Genomic DNA, 23,534 nt, shown 5'->3' on the forward strand with positions numbered 1-23,534 from the left:
ATATATTACCAAAGATTATTACTTAACATCCACAAAAATTATATATTTATGTAATTAAACTTTATTTACTAATTCGAAGTCCATTTATCATCAGAAGTTCTTTTGTAAAATTTATCTTAATTGTTCAAGGTTTTAAATTATATCAAAAGATATTTGTAACGAATAAAATTTTAATTTATTACACAAATAGCATAAATAAAATAGAATACTTTTTAATATTCTTTTGCACGTATCTCAATAACTAATATATAAAAGTCTAATCGAATGAACCTTTATACAATTATTATTGTTAAAAAGCTATTTATTACTCAATTATTATTTTTTATACTATCAATGCTTCATTATGCATAACTTCAATAATTAAAACATCTTAGCATGCAATTCCTCTCCGTGACACAAATTCTTTAGTACCATCAAATGCATTCTGTAAATATCAATTGAACCATAGTTAAACCTTTTGTTGCTCTTTATAGTTTTTCATTATATGCCTTGGCACAAAAAATAATCTACAAAGTATGTTGTGTTGGTATTAATCCAAATTTATTCTATTCATATCCAATGTGAATTTTTTACCTAACATTCCAAAAATCCATTCTTATACTTCAATATATGACACAGCATATGATTTCCCTAATCAATACAAGAAGAAATATCCTTTTTTTCCCCCTAAAATTAGTACTGGCAATGTTACTTTACAACAAATACGATTAATCTTTACATATTCACTAAAAATTTTATGAATCGAAACATTCTATACCATCTGCTTAAATCTCATATCTAAGTATATCGTGAAACAACCTATAGGCTTTACGATATATGTTTCTTTAAGGATTAACTCACTTTACTTTTTTTAAATCAATCTACTATTACTATCAAATTCGCTCATTTGATTATCTAAGAAGAATTATGCCTTAAACCACAAGCAGTAATTATATCTCAATAATAGTGATTTTTCCATCATTCGCTGATGCCTTGATCTAAGAAACTATGACATAATAACATTACCTCTTAATATAAATAACTTAAATAAAAGTACTATATCTTTTTTTCTTTCCTTAGCGATTTAATATTATTCCATTCATCTTTTTCTTAGTACCTAACCTCATATAAAAGATTAACAACAACAACAACAACATCAGCCTTATCCCACTACGTGGGTCGGCTACAGGAATCCTTTTTCTCCATTTGTCCTATTAAAAGTCAAATTCTCGTTAAATCTAATAAAGAAAGGTCATTCCTAATATTTTCAACCAGTCTTTTTAGGTCTACCCCTACTTTCTTAAAATAGGATCAAATCTAATACCTCTTATCTCCTAGCCGGGGTCATCGCAAGGCCGCCGTTTTATGTGACCAAGCCATTTAAGGCGACTTTCTCTAATCTTATCTTCTACTGGAGCTACTCCAACTTTCACATATATGCTCATTTTCGTATCCTTATCTCTAAGGGTAAAGCCACTCATCCACCTGAGCATCCTCATCCTGCACACTTAACTTAGTATTATGCTTCTCTTTTAAAGGCAACATTCAACACCGATAAAGCATTGCAGGCCTCACTAGACTTATAGAATTTTCCCATAAGTTGTAGGGGTACATTCTTATCACAATAACAAGCCCGATGCTTAGCTCCACTTCAACATCCAAACTTGAATTCTGCTATAATATCCCCATCTATTTTAGCCAATCACTCTGAACACAGATCCAAGATATCTAAAACGTGTACTCTTATTAATGATTTGATCGCATCAGTCACAATCCTCACTAGGTCTATTACTACTAAAATTACACTTTATATAGTTCCGTTTTAGAGTCTACTCAAGCGAAAAACCTTTAGACTCTAAGGTTGACCTCTATATTCAAGTTTACCTTCAACTCCCTCTCTAGTCTTATCACAAAGAAGAATATCATCAGCAAAAACATACACCAAGGTACATCTCTTGCAAATGTCTAGTGAGAACATCCATGACTAAAAGCAAAAAGATATGGGCTTAAGGCTGATCCCTTGATGTAACCCAACCGAAATAGAAAATACTTGTCTCAATCCACCTGTGTTTTGAAACAAGTAATAGCTCCTGCATAACTATCTTTAATGTTTGAATATAAGCATTATTGACTCCTTTCTTTTCAAGAACTCTCCATAAGCACTTCTCTTGGAACTTTATCATATGCTTTTTCTAAATCATAAATATCATATGTTAGATCCTCCTTATTTTCTCTATATTTTCTCCATCAAACTCTTAATAAATGTATGGCTTCCATAGTCGACCTACCCGGCATGAATCCAAATTGATTTTGAGAAACATTAGTATCACGCCGCCTATGCTCCATAACTCGCTCCCATGTATTTTAAGTATGAACACATTAACTTAATACCTCTATAAATCCGCACAATCTTGTGCATCACCTTTATCTTAAAAATAGAATTAACACCTCATCTCTCCACTCATCTGGCATCTTCTTAGTCTTCAAAATAGTATTAAAAAGTTTAGTAAGCCATGAATTCCTTCATCTCCTAAGCATTCCACACCTCTATTGGAATATCATCAGGTCCAACAGCTTTTCCACCCTTTATTTCTTTAAGCCTCTCTAACTTCAGTTTAACTTAATACGCTCTGATAAAAAACATAATCTTATTTTCATTTAGGGTGCTAAGTCAACTGATAGTCAATCTTATTTTCACAATCTTCAATTAAAAAGTTTAGCAAAAATATCTCATCCATCTTTGTTGAATATCATCTGCTTCCTAAGAAAAAATATTTTTTTATTTGCATTTTAATAAAACTTCAACTTGAATTAAATCCTTAACTACTCCTATCTCTTGTTTGGACCTAACTTATACATATATCTTCTCCCTCTTTAGTATCTAATCTTTTAATATAAATCAATAAAAGCTAATGCCTTTTGCATCGCATATTGCTTTCTTAGCATCCTTACAGCCACTTTAATAATTTCCCAATTATCAGAATTTTTAAAATTAAACCAATTTTTATAACAAACTTCTTATTTTTAATTTTTTCTTGCACATTAGGATTCCACCACCAACTATTTTTTACTAATAGGAGCTTTTCCCTTTGAATACTCCAAGGACATCTTTTGCAATATTCTTAATATCACTAGCCACTTTTTCCCAATAAATATTAGCATTCTCATCACAGACAAAATCTTAAGATCTAAAATCTTAATTCCAAAATATTTTTGTTAAATTCTTTAAATGCCCCCATTTAATCCTTAGAAAATTGTTTACTTTATTTTTTATTTTATGCCCCTTTATCTTTAAGTCCAAAACTATAATCGATGTTGGGTACATAAATTTTCACTCGGAATAACTTTACAATCTTTGCAATCTAAACGATTTAATTTTTTTAATAAGAAAATAGTTAATCTGGGTTGTATTATATCCTTTTATAAGTGATGAGATGCTCAATCCTTTTTCTTAATAAGGTATTAGCAATTAAAAATTATAAGCTAAACAAAAAATCCAATATGGCTTGCCAATCTTCATTCGTCATTCCAATCCATGCCACTATGAATGCTTTTAAAATCACTACCTCTACCTCTCTACCAACATGTTCATTTAAATCTCCTCCAATAAAAACTCTTTCTTCAAGAGGTATATTTTGTATTAATTCTTCTAAGTCATTCCAAAAATTTAATTTAGAACTCATATCCAAACCTACTTGAGGAGCATAAGCACTTATAATATTAACAATCTTATCATCAACAACAATCTTTAAAGCTATAATTCTATCTTCAATCCTATTAATTTTTATAACATTATCCTTTAAACTCTTATCTATAATAACACCTACACCATTTCTAGTACGACTCCTACCCGAATACCAAAGTTTAAATCCTAAACTATCAATTTCCTTAGCCTTATCTCCAACCCATTTAGTTTCTTGAATGCACAAAATATTTAACTTCCTATGAATCATAATATCTATTAATTTCATTAATTTTCCTGTAAGGGAACCTATATTCCAAGTTCCTATCCTAATTTTAGTTTCATGGACTAGCTTCTTTGCCCACATCCGTTCTTGATGTGGGAACCCTTGCATATTTAACACTGTACCCGGGCGCCGGTGCAGCGGCCCTTGCACACTTGTCACTGTATTCAGGCCATACAGCACGTCGCTTCCAGGGGACGCCCTAGCATTAACACAATTTTTTAAAGGATTCATGTCATTATTGTTCGACAAGTTTTACGCTGGCTGTCGACTACCTAACACAACCCTCCACTTTTCTCATCCAGGACTTGGGACCTTGCAACGGCAGTGTTAAAATATTTGGACCATTTCTCGATTTATGCGTGTCATCCTTGCACAGGGGCCATGTTAATCTTCTCTGTATCGTTCCAATTTTATCGGATGTCTCCGAAGAGATTAAAAACTATAAATTCTGCACAATAACAACCTTTATTGTAAAATGTTTTGCAGCCTTATAATGATTACCTGAATAGTTTTCACTATTTGTCATTCATCAAAGCACTGTTTTTCTTAATAACCTTGATACCTTCGCACTCCACCACCAATTTCCAGTACTTATTTAAAATCTTTTTCTAGACTATTCAAGAAACTCAATGGGCATTTTTACAATGCAAATAGCCATCTTACCTCACTTCAAACCTGGTTCAACTTTATAGTTCCAACTTGAATAATAATATCTTATCTAGGAAAATGGATAAGTTCTCACTCAAAACGGTCCATCATCATATTCTAGAACAACAATTTCTTTTGATTACTTTTTTATGCTTATAAGATTTAGATCCCTAGCTACTAATATTTATTATATGATCAAACACTCCGGTAATCTTCTAGCAATCTCTGCAAAAATATTTTTCTTTTTGATTAAAAAAATGTACATACAATATTTTAGCTTCACTTTTAAAAGTAACATAATACCCATCTCATTTCCTAGAGTATATGATTTACAAGATAATATGCTAGTAAGGGTTGAGGTATAGCTTTTCATATGACATTATTATCTCATATCTCATATCTCATACCTACCATGAATCATGCCGCACACAACCTCCAAAGACAGTAGAACAAACATACTAATTAAGTCACATGAACAATTATTCTATTTCTTAAGTAAACTTCATACTAGTTCATCTATTTTTTTTCCTTCAAATACAACTTGAGTATAAGAACTAATCACATTAGTAATGAACTAATCAATAATTAATTTTATAGCAATCACCATATCACTAACCATAGGCACTCAAAAGTCTTTCAAATCTTCTTCACTCCAATCCTCATCCCAGTCCACAATATCTTTGAATTTTTAACCTTATGTTACTCTGAATAAATCTAATATTAACTTTCATATTACATAATAATGTGCAGCATTAAAAATATACAATAACTTCTGGCATGTCTCAGTGTCAAACATTTTCCTTTTATTATCAACATTGCTTCAAACAATTTGGTTCACTCAATATCATAATTGCCACTGGTCTTATCCTAATTTTTTGAAGTTGAATTTATAAATCCTGCAAAACAAGTATGGCAACAGTCCCCTATCCTTTAATTAAGTAAAAACATTCCAGGCACCAAGTTCATCAATCTCAAACAAAACACCCGTACCCACCACCTAAAAAAAAAGTTGCCACAACTATAGCAATCAGCACATAAATAAAAAGCCAAAGGAAAAATACTACCTCTTGAAGGAGTGTTCCATCCATGGTGCTGAAAATCCTAACCAGTGTTCCTTTGGTGCTGGCTGTGGCGATCAACCGCCCATCCTGTGAGAGTGCAAAGCATGCAATCCTAGAATCATGCGCCACGATGAACTTGGTCTTCTTCGACCCATAGTGCTCCACTCTCACCTGCCCTTTCTGCCCCCCTGGGCACACGAGCACCAACGACCCCTGCTGCTGAGAAACGGCACAAAGACCCTTAGGGTTTGGCACTGTCTCGATTTGATGAACAAGCTTGAGATCAGCGAAATTGTAGACGAAGATCTTGTGGTCAAGCACAACTACGATGCGATCCCGCCGCAGCCGGACGGCGCGAACCTCCGATCGAAAAGAGAGCTCGCCGATGCAGCGGCTTTGATGGTCGTCCCAAATCATCACTTTGTTCGGTTGGTAATAGGGCTGCCGACCGCCACCGACAAGGGCAAGTATGTTGCACCTGAACAGCATCTCAACGACGCCGATGCCACCGTCGTCGAAGTCGCGGCGGAAGATCTCGCGGAAGGGATCGCAATTATAGATTCGAAAACCACGGTCGGTACCAGCGGTGAAACATCCATAGTCCTGGTTGAATGAGAGGTGGAGCAGCGTTGGAATTCCCACCTTGGCCGTATCAACAGAGGCTGGAGCTGTAGGCACAGCCACCGGCGCCGGGGATGTTACCGCCACAATTGGAGAAGAGGGAGATAACGGGGAAGGAAGCACCGCAGTCGGCGCGGTGACTAAGGATGAAGGCTGCGATGTCTCATCCAGCATATCCTCCTCGTTCGGCCGTGCCTGAGAAGGAGAAAGATGGGGTTCCAGCGAAAGTGAATCGAGGCTAGAATCTTTGGGTTTTGGTGAATTCGGGTTTCGATCGGGATTATAGTTAGGGTTTCGGCATGGGGATGAAGGAGCAGGCGTATCGGCTGCCATGGATGAGTTCTGTTAAGAAATTCTTTGTTCTTTCTGGGAATAAAAAGGAGGGGTCAACTTTTAACCGTAGAGCACAAGATGTTTTTTTTTTTTGGATTTTTACATACATAACACCTAAAACTATTATAATTACAAAGCTAACACCTAAAGTATACTATTTACTTTTCTACCACCTAAATACCATTCATCTCCCCTAAAATACCACTCCGTCAACTGCCGTCAAACCCCACCCCGACCTTCGTTCGCTCCTCTCAATCTGGCTTCTCCGAATGGAATCCATCATCGATTTTCTCTGCTAATGTTCTTCCCTACATCGTTGATGGCTTCTCCTTGCCTACTTCCACTCATCACATTGCCTAAGTCCTCAAATTTTTGAATCTCCTCAGCAGAAAGACCGACCTCTCCTCTCCTTGGAATACGCTTGCCTTGCTGTACATATTGTGCTATGGCATCTTCTTCTCCTGGCCTCAGAGCCCCACCATAGCTTATGTGGCCTTCTGCACGTGGAAGAGGCATAGGTCCTACAAGAAGCTCACCATCCAAAGCCTGTTTCTTCTACAATTCAATCATCTCCATGAATTTTACGGCTTCAGGATCAATCTCAGGTTTATTAGCGTCAGCAGATCTGACATCAGGCTCTGATTCAGACAAGTTCACCGATTTAGACTGCTTATTTTTTTTCTTCTTTGAGGTCCTCTTCCTGGCTCTAGGACTTGACACAGAATAAGAATTATCACTGTAATCCGAAGCCACTTTCCTGCTTCTCTTCTTCCTACTACTTCTAGATGACCTCTTCCCGGTCTCCCTGAATAGCCATCGGTATACCAAAAAACACCTTCACTGTCTCCGACAATGTTTCGTTAAATGAAAGTCTGGGTGGGGTTGGCGAAATGAAGGTCGGGGTGGGATTTTGATGGGAGCTGACAGAGTGGTATTTTAGGTGAGATGAATAGTATTTAGGTGGTAGAAAAGTAAATAGTATACTTTAGATGTTAGATATGTAATTTTAATAGTTTTAAGTGGTATGTATGTAAAAACCCCTTTTTTTGTTATCATGCGATAAATTATAAAAATATATATTACTTTAATTTATGATTTTTTAATTAGTTGAAAGTATTGACTATCAATTTAGATTTGAATCTCATTTATGTGATGTGTGTATGAATTTATCTTAATTAGCCTAAATGTATCAAAAATATTATAATTTTTTAGGATTAAATATATCTAATTTTTCAAGCACTACGAAATAATAATAAATTTGCATAATATAAGTATTTCATTTTCAAGTTAATAGGTGCAAATGCAATCTTTAGAAGTGTTAAAATGGATCAACAAGTTGGGTTCAGGCCCGACTTGAAATTGACAAAACTCAGATCTGATCAACTGAAACTCAATCCATTAAATAATCGAGTCAAAAAATTAAACATCAAATCGACTCGATAACACGTTTTAATTATATATATATATATATATATATGACACGAATCTCAAAGCAAAATCAAGTTGGAAACTTCAAAAATTAAATCGAAGATCATCTTAACTCCAATTTCAACAATTTTATAGTAGAACTGAACGTCTCAAAAATACGAACCCAACGACACCAAATTTGACTCAATCCGAGCCCAAATGAGACCAAATCAAAGACCCGAAGTACATTTGGATGGTTCAATCTATAATTTGAATTACCAAACAGTTTCCAAACGTGACATGCTTAGAGTCGAATCAAGCTACTCAACGAGACGAATCCAACGAGCATAAGATCGTCAAATTTTGATATCGTTAAGACATTTAAATGCCTTATAAATGGTCCACAATTAAGGGATTCAACATCGATCGTCCATTCAAACCACTTCCAACTTACCCTTTATTTTTCACCTATTTATTAACTATGCTACTCTTAGGAAATTATAAATAGACCCCTCATTTCTCATGAGAGGAGACCCAAACATGAAGAGAAAAGAAGGAATCAATGAAGAAATAATAGAAGGAAGAGAGCTCTCTTGCCACCAGACTACTTGACCACCACCGGACTTTCACCTTGCAACCGACTGATGCCGGAGTTATGGCCAACACCTGATTGATGTGGATTTCTATTCGATCATCAATAGAAACCGGATTTTCGCCCGACCACCAAACGTCGCCTAATTTCTATTGCAGTTTATGACCCCAAGTCTAAGATTTTGATAATGACAAATAATGTTGATTGAATTATCTTATTCTTCATTGAATATTTTGAATGTTACTATTATTTGTGATTATTAATATTTCAGGGAGATCTCATTCTGCTCAAGACAACAAAAGACTCGAGATTTGGTAGAATAGGATGTGGAGTCTGTAACTTTATATTTTTTTTATTTTTTCTTTGTTTCTTGAGTCTAACCATAAAAAGTGTATGCAAACTGAGTAATCATGCACACACAAAGGGAGAGAGTTTTTTTTTAAAGGAAAAAATATATATTTTTTTGTAGATTGTATTGTACAATTTTAAATCATAATGTACGAAACACTGTGGCTCAACAGCTATCTTTTGTGAACTAGTCATACTATACAATCACCATCATACTGTACGATTCATTTTCAATACGAAACCCTAGCTGCCAGATTAATTTAAGCAAGTTTTTAAATCGTTGAATTTTGAATTGATCATACTATACGATCCCATCGTACCATACAAAATATTTGAATACTTGCTAAAATTAACCCCCATAATTAGTCAATTAAATGAAGACTTAATTAATGATTGGTGATTATACTGTACGATCTGATTCATATTGTACGATAAACTGAGGCAATTTTTTGTCGTCCCGAAGATTGTACCGGACGGATCCTTAATTTTTTTAACTAATCATACTTGATGATATATACATCGTACCAGATGACCTGAATATTTTAAATAATCATACTATTCGAGTTGGATCGTATCAGACGATGAACAAAGATGAATTTTGGTTGTCCCAATGTTCGTCCTGTATGAATAAAAGTAATATAGTATATCACTCTGGATGATATTTGTATCGTATTGCAAGATGTATGTGAGAATTATTACTTTTTCGTACTCCTTCATAACAGTATGAAACCTATTTTAAATTTATTGTAGTGTACGATCTATGATCTTATTGTATGAACAAAAATTACTAAATTGAAAATCTTAGGGTTTCTTGGAGCCTGAAATTTAAGTAATGATTTTGTCTTTTGAAGTAAGAGAGAGGAATGTTACAAAGAAAGTGAACTCTTGAGAGGGATCTTTTTGAAGGGATTTAGGGCTTTTGATAGGAAGGAGAAGGTGAGTTTGTGAGGGAGCATTGTAAGGAGATCACGCGGTTGCTCCAAGTCTGTTGCACGCTTGCTCCTTCTATGACCCGAGTAAATCTTATGGGAGCTCTCTGGGGGGAGAGCCATCAAGGTCAACATCCTCAAAGGTCCTCTGCCTTCTCCAGGAGGGATAATAATGAGAAGGTTTGCTACCATCATCGGGAGGGTGACATAGCATATGGCATTACGCTACACCTGGGAAGGGTTTCTGTTTTTAGACCGATCGGCCAGGCCGATAGGACGATCGTTCAGGCCGATGTTACCAAAAATAGAAATCCTAAAGGGAACAACATGAAAACTTCTATGTTACATAACAATAGGTCCCACACCCAATACAATTGACTCAAGAAAGGAAAAAGATTACAAACTGACACAAACCTAATCTACCCAATCTTGAGCTGGTTCTGAATTGTAGTCTTGATTGTGTGGTCCTGAAATGTTAATACATAAGGCAATCGTATAGAAAAGGAAATGTTTGCTATCATCAAAATCATGAACCATAGATCCGCAACATAGGGGTAGAATGAGAATTACTTTTGAGCAGTGCAATTCTTAGAGTAGAGGATTCAAGGAGTGGATGTTGGTCAAGTGACTGAATCACAATAAATCTTCTAGTGTGTTTTTTTCATTTACAACATTTTAATTTTTATTGCATTTAATATTGCTATAACTGCATTGTGAGAATTTGATTTTGGTACTTTATTGTGTGATTTAAAATTTCATCACCACTATTGCAATCATTTTTAATCACTAGCTTCCACTTTAAATTAGTTATGTTATTTTTAAAAAATTACAAAAAAATTAAAACTCTTATTTAGGCTTAATTCTTTATTTCAAAAAATATCAATTCACCCCTACCTCTTGACGCATCTTATACTTTCAATTGATATTAGAGCGAGGTTTCAAAAATTATGTTTTAGAAAACCTTGAAAAAATAGATCATGACACATTATGGTAACTGTAATACTACGGAGGGTTATTCTATAACTCATTCACCCTTGTTTGACAATATATCGTTTAATTTTTGTAATATTCGAATGTCTATATTTTTACATACTACAGACTATCGCATGTGAATGTTGGTATAAGAAGGTTATACTGCACCTTTAAAACTTTTGAATGATAGTAAAACTCAAATAGCATTTAGTGAATGGAGCAATATGGATATGGATCTAATGCAATAAAATGCAGAATGCTTGAATTGTTTCTTTTTTGTATTAAAATTAGAAAACTACATGAGAGTGTCCACCTATGATACTGGTAAGAAGATATGGGATAGACTGTGTATCATGTACGAAGGAACTAGTGATGTTAAACAGTCTATATTAAATATTTTATTACAAGATTACAAACTCTTCGGCATGAAACCTAGAGAAATTATATCTGACATATACTCTAGGTACACCCAGATAGTGTCATGCTTGCATGCACTAGGTAGAGAGATTTCTAAATCTGAAAAATATAATAATGTTTTGAGATATTTACCAAGTTCTTATGATGCTAAAATCATTATAATTAATGAGTCCAAAAATTTAAACATTTATTTAATTGACAATTTTCTTGGGTCACTCATATTTTATTAGTAAGGAGTGAATCAAAGGCAAAATGATGTAGTAGAGAAGCAGAAGGAGCCAATGGTGGCTCTAAAACCAAATAACTCAGAAAGTGAAAGTTCTGCAGCAATGGAAGATGACGATATAGCCTTGATGACCTGACAATTCAAGAATTTTCTAAAAATAAAACAAAGGCGTCATAAAAAAAATTAGAACAAAGGTAAAAGCTCAAAGAATACAAAAGTTTTATCTAACACAATTTGCTTTGAGTGCAAAAAACCAAGTCACCTCCAAGCTTATTTCCCTAATGTAAAGAATCATCCAACTAAGGAGAAGGGCGAGGAGAAGCCAAAATATAAGAAAGAGAAACTGAAGAAACATATGAATGTTCGTTAGGGATGTTAGGCCCTTTATAAACTGACCCAAGGCTAATTAAGAGAGAGGTGAATTGGTTTTTTAAATATCTTTAAAACAAAACTGAAACCAAACCAAAATTCACCACAAAGAAAACACAATGTAGAAATTATGCGAAAATAATAAAGGAAAGAACACACCAGATTTATAGTGGTTCGGTCAAACCTTGACCTACGTCCACTCCTCGGAGGCACCCTCCGAGTATTGCACTAAACTAAGTGTCCCTCCTTTAGCCCCCACAACTAGGCGGAGAAGCCATTACAAAATCACTTCCACCTTCCCTAGTGCGGCGGAGTGGCTGGGTCCTTTGACACCAAAGAGATCTTCTTCTTCTGTGAACTTTCCTCAAGACAAGCCTTGAATCCGACAGTATTAAGGTGCAAGCCTATCGGAGCAACCATGTAGAATCCCCTCCACACTGCCTTGAGTCCCCCCTCACAAGATCTTCTCCCTCTCTCAAACTTCACCCGTTCCTCACTCCCTTTCAAGCTCTCTCTTCAAGTTTTTCCCAAAAGACTAAAGCTACAATGACTGCCAAAGACATTACAAAAGTGCATTGTCAAAAGCTTAAATAGAATATCTCAAAACGAGCTCATTAATGCAACTTGCCGACTTTATCGTCCAGGCCGATATGAATATCGTCCTGGCCGATCAGTACAAAAATAAGTTCAATCAGCCGGGATGATTTGGGATGATCAAAAGAAAATTGGTTATATCGTCCAGGCCGATACAATATCGTCCTAGCGGATTAGTTTAAATCCAAGTACAATCATCCTGAACATCGCCCGTAATAGAGTCTGGCTGATGTTAATCGTCCAGGCCATCGTCCTGGCCGATCCTACAATCGGCCCTATCAATGTGATCGTATCAATTAGCCTTAATATTTTCCATAATTGCCAGATTAATTTAGGCATAATTGTGATGCATTGTCTAGGCCGATGTTTAGATCATCCTGGCCGACATCCTAAAATAAAGAATACTAAATTGATCATGGCGGCTGATTCTTTCTGATTTGAGCCTATCGTCCTGATCGATATAACTATCGTCCAGGCCGATCGACTTAATAATGGCTGCCTTAATGAGGATGATGCCTTAATTAGGGTTTCTGTTTTTGAACAGATCGTCCAGGCCGATATAAATATCGTCCCAGACGATGTTACAAAAAATAACAAACTCTAGGGAATAGACAAAAAAACTTCCAAGGTGTGTGCGTGCATAGCATCAAGAGCCACACAAAATACAATAGACTCAAGAAAGAAAAAAGGGGTACAAACTGACTCAGACCTAGTCTACCCACTCTTGAGCTGGTTCCAAATTGCAGTCTGATCTTGTGGACTTGAAATGTCAGTAAATAAGGCAATCATAGAGAAATAAGAGTATTTACTATCATCAAAATCATAATTCATGAAAATAGATCTTCAACAACAGAAGGCATTTTGGGATAACTCTACCTTAGAATCATCAGAAGAAGAAGCAGAGAAGTAGGTAACAAATTTGTGTCTAATGGCTAATGATAATCTTGATTAATCATATCAAGGCGAGGTATATCAACTTTTATATGAAGAACTATTTGTTATTTATGAAAAAATCTATTATTTATATAGAAAGTTAAAGAAAATGCATGCTAATCTTAACATTGAATTTTGTACTTTAAAACTAAGCATGCTAATTTAGTTAAAGAACATTCTGATTTAGATAGAGATCACATGTCTCTGCTTGATGAGTTTGATGCATTAAATAAGAAGCATATTGAATTATCTGATACAAATGATTTCTTGAAGACATCACATATTGAGTTAGAAAAAGGGTTTAAGAAATTAAATGAACTTATATGGAAAATAAATAATAATAAACATTGATTAAAAGTGAAAGTGGCAGCTTATGATTATAAAAATAAAGCATTGAAAACAAAACTCACATCACTTTAAAATATTAAACCATCATCCTCATTAGCTCAAACGAGCAAACCTCGACATTGCATGCATCTCATAACTTTAAGAAGAGGCATCACCGCCCATATAGGTTAGTGAATCCATTTCTCGATATTAGGTGCTTATCTTGTGGCATGCTAGGTCACATAGCCCGCACTTGCACAATTCATTATAGGACACAACTAATGTTGAGGCCTAAATTACATTCATCATATCTTAACATGCATACAACTTATTCATGTAAGCATAAGGAGGAACCCAAACTCACTTGGGTTCCTAAATCTAACTTTTGATTAACTTTATAGGGGTGCTCTCACAAATGACCAAGTGAGAGCATGTACACCTGGACAATAACTGCTGAAGACTTATGACTGGAAATATGAAGAAGTTTATTACATTAGAGACCAGGAATGGAGGCAATGTGCTTTAGAAGACAACACATCAGGAAAGTGGTGGGCTCAGGAATTGTTGGAAATTCTAAAAGTTTTTTAATTAAAAATGTATTATTAGTTTATGGTTTAAAATATAATTTGTTAAGCATTAATCAATTATGTGACAAAGGATTTGACATAAAATTCTCTCTAACAAATGCTTGATTAGCTTAAATGATAAACTTGTATTATAAGGAAAATAAATAAATAATGTTTACATGTTAGATCTTAACTGTATTGAAAATTCAAATTCACTGTGTTTAAAAAGTATAATGGATGACTCTTGGCTATGACATAGGAGACTATACCATGCTATCATGAAAACACTTAGAAATATCACTAAGAAAAACCTAGTTAGAGGCATACCTAAGTTAGAATTCACTAAGGATCATCTATGTGATGCCTATCAACTAAGAAAATAAGTAAAATCATCATTTCATTCAAACAAGAGTGTGGACACATCTAGGCCACTAGAAATCCTTTACATGAACCTATTTGGTCCAGTTAGCACAGCTAGCCTAGGTAGAAAAAGTTATGGGTTCGTGATTGTAGATGACTTCTCTAGATTCACTTGGGTAAGATTCTTAGCACATAAGAATGAGTTGCTTGAGGAATTTAGAACTTTCTCCACTTGGATTCAAGAGAAATTAGGATGTAGAATCTCGGCAATCCATAGTTATCATGGTGGAGAGTTTCAAAAAGAAAGATTTGAATCCTTCTGTTAAGAGATAGGAATAGAGCATAACTTCTCTGCCCCTTGAACCCCTCAGTAAAATGGAATAGCTTAGAGAAAGAATAGAACTTTGATAGAAGCTATTAAGGCAATATTAGCTGAGTACACTCTCCTAGAGATTTTTGGGCAGAAGCGGTGAACACTGTGTGTTATATCTTAAATAGGTTGAATATTAGGTCGAAGTTGAATAAAACACCCTATGAACTCCTTAAAGGTCAAACACCAAATCTTTCGCACTTGCATGTCTTTAGTTACAAATATTTTATCTTAATTAATGGAAAATTTCTCTTATAAAATATGTTCCCAATGCTGATGAGGGTGTCTTCTTTGGTTATTCATCTATAGGTAAGACCTATAAAATCTTTAATAAGAGAACCCTAGTATTAGAAGAGTCTACCCATGTAGTATTTGATTAATCAAATAACTCCTCTGAACCTAAATTTGAAGAAGATGAGGTAGAGGCCATTCAAGGAGTAGAAACTATGACCATAGGAGAAAGAGGAGAACCTCAGGAAGAATTGCCTAGATATTGGAGATATTCTTCTAGTCATCCTAAGGAATTAATCTTAGAAGATCCATCGGAAGGTGTGAGAACTAGGTACAGACTTAGAAAGGAGGTTAGTCATTATGTATTTATCTCAATAATAGAACTCATAAGTATATATCAAGCTTTAGGAGATGAATTTTGGATCCTAACATTACAAGAAGAATTGAACCAATTTACTAGAAATGATGTATGGGAATAAGTTAAAAGAACTAAAGAGCAGAGTGTAATGGGAATAAAGTGGGTCTTTAAAAATAAGGTGAATGACTCAGGAACCATAGTAAGAAATAAGGCCATACTAGTATCTATGAGGTATAACCAGATTGAGGGCATAGACTTTGAAGAAACCTTTGCCTAGTAGCTAGACTAGAAGCCATAAGGGTGCTCTTAGCAATTATTTGCTTCAATGGTTTTAATATATATATCAAATGGATGTGAAGAGTGCTTTTCTAAATGGGGTAATCAAAGAGGATGTGTATGTTGAGCAACCCCCCGGATTTGAAAATTCATAATTTCTTAATCATGCATTCAAATTAAAAAGGCATTGTATGGGTTAAAGCTAGAACATAGAGCTTGGTATGAAAGAATTAGCTCATTCTTACTAGTTAGAGGATTTGTTGAGGGTAGTGTAGACATCATCCTTTTTTTACAAAGGATAAAAGATGAAATTCTTATTATTCAAATTTATGTAGATGACATCTTATTTGGATCTTTAGATAAAACCATGTGTGATGAACTCTTAAAAATAATGAGTAACGAGTTTGAAATGAGCATAATGAGAGAGCTAAATTATTTTCTTAGGTTTAGTGTAAAATAGAAGAAAGATGGAATATTCTTTAGCTAAACAAAATACATAAAGGATATTTAAAAAATATAGGAAATGAGTAATGCTAAGACCATGAACAGTCCCATGAGTTTTACGGTTCAAGTAGATAAAGACCTGAATGAAAAATCAGTAGACCAAAAAAAATATGGAGGAATAATTGGATCTCTCCATTATTTAACTGTAGTAGACCAGACTAAATATTTAGTGTGTGCCTCTGTGCTTGATTCTAAGCTGGCCCTAAAGAGTATCACTTGATTGTGCTTAAGAGAATCCTTAAATATATACTAGGCACCCAAAACTTAGGAATTTGATATCCTATGAAAAACACCTCCTTTTAAATCTTAGGATACTCAAATTTTGCTTTTATAGGATGAAGGGTAGATAGAAAAAGCACCTCTAGATACTGTCAATTCATAGGACAATCCTTAGTTTCCTGGTTCAGTAGGAAACAAAATTTAGTATCCCTTTCCATGGCTAAGGCAGAATATATAGAAGTAGGAAGTTGTACTGCACAAGTGCTATGGTTGAAACCATAACTTCTAAATATTGGTTTACCTGTAGGAACCATTCCAATTATGTATGACAACACTAGTGCAATTTGCATATCCAAAAATCCAATTCGACACTCCCAAACATAAAATATAACCATTAGACATCACTTCATAAGAGATCATATAGCCAAAGGAGACATATAATTGCACCATATAGCTATAGGAGATTAATTGGCAAACAAATTCATGAAACCACTAGCCTATGACACCTTTAGCATCTTGAGGACAAAACTAGGTGTCATAGACATTCATGCGTGATCCAAATTTAAAAAAAAAAATTACAAAAGAAAAAAATATATAAAAAAATGATCTAAGGTATTTCCTGATTGTCACACACTCACCTCACTGAACTCTCAAAATGACCAATTTTCTATCCCCATCATACTATACGGTTAACATTTATACTGTACTATCTATACAAAATACATAGATCACAGCCCTCTATTCAACCAACATTCCATATTTTATTTTTGATATGCCTATTATACTGTATAATTCTCTTCATATTGTATGATACATGTGGCCATGCTTTCAAATTATTTGGTATGATATACTTTTCCTTCGTACTATACGATATCTCTATTTCATACTATACAATTCACATGTACAAATGGATTGATATGAATTAAACTCGATCAATATGATATTATTGCCCTTTGTATTGTACAAACACCCATTCGTACTGTACGATACTTTTCATCAAAGTTCATAATGATGACTCCTCATGCTGAACATAATTCCTTCATATCGTACTATACAATATCGATCGTACTATATAATTTGACCATCTTTTCCCAACTGATCATTCAGAAGAAATAGTTACTTGATCATACTATATGAATAATAAAAAATTCTATAAATAAGGGGGATTAAGATCATTTCACTCATCCTCTCTTTACTTCACTTGTCTTCACTTTTATCTACTCAATGGCGAGCTCAAGCAAATGAGGCCGAATTATCCTAGGAAGCTCCTCTTTCTCTCATTTCCACGACAATCACTTTTTATCTTATAAGAATGAGGATACGTATCATAACTTGAAAGCATGCAAGATAAGTCCTTCTCGTATATTAAATCAAGCAGACCTTAACTTTGAGGTGATGAGCCTCTTTGATTCTCTACCTTTTAATTTATTCTTACCCTAGCCTTTCTATTCAATTCTGAGCTCCTCTATGAGTTCCATATAAACAACTTGACCCTCACTTTTTTTATATGCCATCAAAATATATAAATCACTAAAGCAGACCTCGCTCAATATATCAGGCTTTCTACTGAAGGACCTCGAGCTCACTCTTTCATAACAAATGAGTTTGACTGGAGTTCCATCAATTTGGTCCTTAGAAATATTTCTTTGAACCAACACTGACCTCTTGTCCAATCCTTAATCCAAAATCCTGCATCATCTAACACGTGCTTAGGACATCCATAATACCCAAAGCTATAGATAGGATGCGCATGACCCCAATCTTATATGTTGTCACCTACCTGATTATGTCCAATACTAAATTTGATGAAGCCAATTTAATTATTAACTATATCTAGAACATGATGCAAATTCACCTTCCTAGCATCTATAGAAACTCAATTTTATCCCTCGGCTATGTCGTAGGATACATTCTTTATAACAAATACTAGTTAACATATCTTAGTAAACCCGACATTGTCCCTATTTTCTTTACGATGTCTCCTTCCATATCTTGATTCCTCGGGGGCAAGCACATGATGAGCCATATTTTTATGAAGAAGGGGATGATGCTCGAGCAGGAAAATATGCTCCACTAGAAAGATCTGCTCCATAAAGAGGACTTGTACCTACATATCCTCACGACTACATCATTCAATAACTCGACCAACTAGAAACCCAGCTTGACTCTCATATCCAGGAAAAACACCAATAGCACAACATGTGATGGTTTGGGGAAAGATTTGTTTTAATTGATCATCAGTTTGCATCCATCCATCACTTCTTTCAGCCACCTCTACCACCAACTGATCAAGATCCTCCTTTTTAACTAAGTCATTGTCTAATGTGTTTTAAGTTTGTTTTGGTATTCCTCTTTTTGGTGATGTCAAAAGTGGGAGAAGTTTGTCTATCCTTAGTTAGTATGCCTTCTTATTGCATATCATGTTTTCTATTTTAGTTTCAAAATTAAAATGAAATGCATGTTTTTTGCCCTGTTCATATTTTTGCTCATGTTTTTCTATTCATGTTTTTAGTTATGTTTATTAAAAAATAAATTATATATTATCTTTACTATTGACTATATAATTTAACATCATCAAAAAGGGGATATTGTTGTAGTTTATGATCCCTAGTTTGAGATTTTGATGATGACAAATAATATTGATTTTATTATCTTATTCTTCATTGAATATTTTGAACGTTACTCTTGTCTATGAGTATGAACATTTTAGGGAGATCACATGCTTCTCAAGACAACAGAAAACTCGAGACTGGGTAGAATAGGATATGAAGGAGTATGTAACTTTATATTTTTTATTTTTTATTTGTTTCTTAAGTCTGGCAAAAAAAAGTGTATGCAAACTGAGTAACCAAGCACACACACAGGGGAGATTTTTTTTAAAGGAATTTTTTGTACATCATACTATATGATTTTAAATCATACTATACGAAACATTATGGCTCAACGACTATCTTCTATGAACTAATCGTACTGTATGATCACCATCGTACTATACTATTCATTTTTAATCTGAAACCCTAACCGCCATATTAATTTAAGTAAGTTTTTAAATCTTTAAATTTTGAACTGATCATACAATATGAAAATTTGAATACTTACTAAAATTAATCCCTATTATTAGTTAATTAAATAAGGCTTAATTAATGATTGGTGATCATACTATATGACCTGGTTTATACCGTATGATGAACCGATGCTATTTTTGGTCGTCCCAAAGATCATACTAGATGAATCTTAATTTTTGAACTAATCATATTGGATGATGTAAACATCATAACAAAGGACCTAAAGATTTTAACTAAACGTATTATATGAGGTGGATCATACCAGATGATGAATAGAGGCAAATTTTGGCCATCCTAGTGTTCTTCCTATATTAACAGGAGAAGCACAGTACATCATGCTGGATGATATTTGTATCATACTATGTGATATATTTGAGAATTGTTGCCTGTTCATACTCCTTCGTACCAGGATGAAAGCTATTTTGACCAGATCATGCTATACGATCTATGATCATTCTGTAAGAATAAAAATGACTAAATTTAAAATCTTAGGGCTTCTTAGAGCCTAATATTTAAGTAATGCTTTTATCTTTTGAAGTAAGAGAGAGGAATATGACAAAGGAAGGGAACTCTTGATAAGGAGCTTCTTGAAGGAATTTAGGGCTTGTGAGAGGAAGGAGAAGGTGATTTTGTGAGGGAGAAAGAGCGTGAGGGGATCACAAGGTTGCTCCAAGCCTACTGCACGCTTGAACCTCCTATGACCTGGGTAAATCTTATGGGAGCCCTCTAAGGGGGACAAACTTCAAGGTCAACATCCTCGAAGGTCATCTTCCTTCTCTAATAGGGAGAAAAATGAGAAGGTCCACTGCCATCACTGTGAGGGTGATATAGCGTCTGGCACTCGCCACACTGGGGAAGGTGAAAGTGAGATTATGTAAAGGCTTCTCCGCCATGTTGTAGGGGTAGAAGGATAATTACTTTTGAGCAGTGCAACTCCCATAGTGGAGGAGTTTGGGGAGTGGACATAGGTCGAGTGACCTAACCAATATAAATCATATGGTGTGCTTTTTTCCATTTACCATATTTTATTTTTTGTTGCATTTAATATTATTATAACTACTTGCTGAGAATTTGATTTTGGTACTTCATTGTGTGACTTAAAATTTCATCACCACCGTTGCAATCATTTTTAATCACTAGCTTCCACTTTGAATTAGTTAAGTTGTTTTTTTTTAAATTACAAAAATATAGAACTCATGTTTAGCCTTTGTTCTTTATTTTAAAAAATACAAATTCATCTCGTACTTTCAATTTTCGATCTCCTTGTGTAACTGAATTTCAACATGGGAGGTGATTACTGTAATTTGATCGATCTCAATTTAAAGGATGAGTTAGTCACTTATAATCCAAGCAAACACTAGTGGAATCCTTTTAATTGGGCATGGCCCCATGGTTTTTCAGTTTTCCAGGGTTTCCACATAAAAATTATGGTGTTACATTTTTCTTTTGTTTATGTGCTTGATATTCGTGTAATGCTAAGATAAAAATTTTCTAACTCTATCGCCACGTATATTCTAGCACACTACAATTACCTCATCAATCATAGATTTTATGGTAATTGATTAAAAATAAGATAATCATACCAATGTATAAAATAATTTAAGAAAATAATTATTAAACGGGTTATTTCACATTAAAATTAGGTTGACGTGTTAGTCTAAACCCGACCCATTTAATAAATGGGTTGAAATACACAAATTGATCCAAACTCATTTATCAAATGAGCCAACCTGAACCCTAAGTTAGTTCTCTGAGTCGGCTCATTTTTTGAAACCCCTAACAATTTTGATCATGAAAATCATTTTTCCTTTTGTGATAGATTATAAAACTCTACCAAAGCAAGCTTAGGACCCGAACCAACCATTTTTTTAGGGTGGGCAAACTCATTATTATTATTATTATTATTATTATTATTATTATTATTTGATATATCATAAAAAAATTTCTTGGTAGGGTACAAATCTCAATAAAAACTCTAATTGGAAACTTCTGAAACTATATTTGGAGCCATCTCAACTCCAATTTCAACAAAACTTATATTTAAATTGATTGTCTCAAAGAGTAAAAACCTAACAAAACCAAAATTAGTCTAATTTGAACCTAAATGAGTCAAAATCTAGTGCCCAAAGCATGTTTGAATGTTTTAAAGCATAAATTGGATGATCAAAAGATATCCATATATAACATTCTTATAGTCGAATTGAGTTGCTCGACAAGATGAATCCAACGAGCCTAGGACCATTGAATTTAAACATCATTAATACACTAAAATGCTCAATAAATTGTATATAATTAAGTGAAACATTATTGATCATCCATCAAAATCACTCCTAACATGCCTTTAATCTCTCCTTATTTACTAGCCATGTCTTTAAAAAAAAACTATAAATAGATGCCTCATTCTTCACAAAGAGTGGAGAGGCAAAAAAGAAGAGGACCAAGGTAGAGAAATATGAGATCACTTTTTCCACCAAGTTTCTACTCGATCTCTACCCAGCCATTGACTACCATTGGACTTCTGTCTGGCCGCCAACCATTGCCAAACTTCTACCCAACCATTAATAGTCACTAGAATTCTACCTGGTCCCGTCCGACGCTGGACTTCTGCCTGCCACCTACTGTCCGCCGGACTTCTTCCTGGCCACCAGTGTCATTGGAATTCTTCCTGGCCACCAACATCATTGGACTTCTTCCATACCACCAGCCATCGCCAGACTTCTACCCTGCCACTACCCATCGCCAAACTTTTACACTACCACTATCCATCAATAGCCTTCTACCTGGCCACCAAGCATTGCCAGACTTCTACCCATCCACCATCCTTCATTGTGCCTGTATAAGACCATCGACCATCGTTTAAGTTCTTCCCAACTATCAAACATCATTAAAATTTTTCTACACCACCGGTCATCTCCAGACTTCTATCTAATCATTAACTATCATCAACTCCCTAAACTATTATAATTCATCATCTATAAATTAAAGGGAAGGTTAAGTTTTATAACTTACTTAAATTTAGTTGAATAATTTTGATTGGCTGTGGCCCTATGGTTTTTCCCTTTTCTAAGATTTTCCACTTAAAAATTCTGGCATTTTATATTCTTTATTTCTGTGCTAAATATTTGTGAAATTCTAAGACAAAAAATTTCCTTATTCTACTACCACGTATATTTAAGTTAGCAAAATTTTGGCATCATCTATGGGAAATTCAATCCCACTATCCTAAGCATTGCTTTAATGGTCAACATGCGTAGCAATCGTAATATTGGAGCCTCCCACTCCATCACATATAACCTAAGGAATTAGTTTTTGAATTAAGAATGCCATGTGTCTCCCTCTCTTTAGCCAATGGATAAAACCCTACTAGGGAAGGAACGCTAGGACCATCCTTGGAAGATTACATCCCAAAAATGAAGGAATCTTAGAATGAGATCCTTTAAATTTTATGAGGACCTGACTACTAATGCTAGCATAGTAAGAGGAGATTTATCTCCATAGAGATCCAACTTTAACTAAGGGTGTTTTACTTTTACATCTTCATGTAGAGATTCCTCTTCCTTAGTCAAGGGGTCAACCTTATTGACATAGCTCTCTACCCATCCTTCTCACCCTGGTCAGCCAGTCCCCACTCCTCTGAACATTCACGAGGACTTGGCTAGACCTTAAGTTATTGAAATACCCTTTAATACTCTTCATCATAAATTATGATGATTAGTCTGAGAAGAGTTTCCAATGAGAAGTAAAGGGTAATCTCTTAATCACTGGGATTTTCCAAAGTTATCACACCTAATTTAAGCCATATGTAAACACCCATTCTAATAGGCTTCAAAAATTTGAGCATATATTATTACAATGGCTTTT

At 34.5% G+C, this 23,534-nt stretch overlaps 1 protein-coding gene, 1 non-coding gene and 1 pseudogene across 2 annotated transcripts in view; all 3 read right to left on the minus strand.

Moving 5' to 3' along the window:
• The window catches only part of LOC110103068 (autophagy-related protein 18a), a 26,923-nt gene extending 20,279 nt beyond the window's left edge, over window positions 1–6,644 (minus strand). Inside the window, exon 1 of the mRNA XM_020831621.2 lies at window positions 5,660–6,644. Coding sequence (XP_020687280.1) covers window positions 5,660–6,610 — 951 coding nt within the window. The 5' untranslated portion in view covers window positions 6,611–6,644. The remainder of the gene's footprint in view (window positions 1–5,659) is intronic.
• LOC114579528 lies at window positions 4,278–4,380 on the minus strand. Its single transcript, XR_003700562.1, has one exon. It is a non-coding gene; the product is annotated as a U6 spliceosomal RNA (small nuclear RNA).
• A 245-nt stretch (window positions 6,645–6,889) lies between the features above and the next one.
• On the minus strand, window positions 6,890–22,352 carry LOC110103169 (annotated as a pseudogene).
• Between the last annotated feature and the right edge of the window lie 1,182 nt (window positions 22,353–23,534).

Source organism: Dendrobium catenatum, unplaced genomic scaffold (genome assembly GCF_001605985.2).
Source record: "Dendrobium catenatum unplaced genomic scaffold, ASM160598v2 fragScaff_scaffold_465, whole genome shotgun sequence".
Lineage (NCBI taxonomy): Eukaryota > Viridiplantae > Streptophyta > Magnoliopsida > Asparagales > Orchidaceae > Dendrobium > Dendrobium catenatum.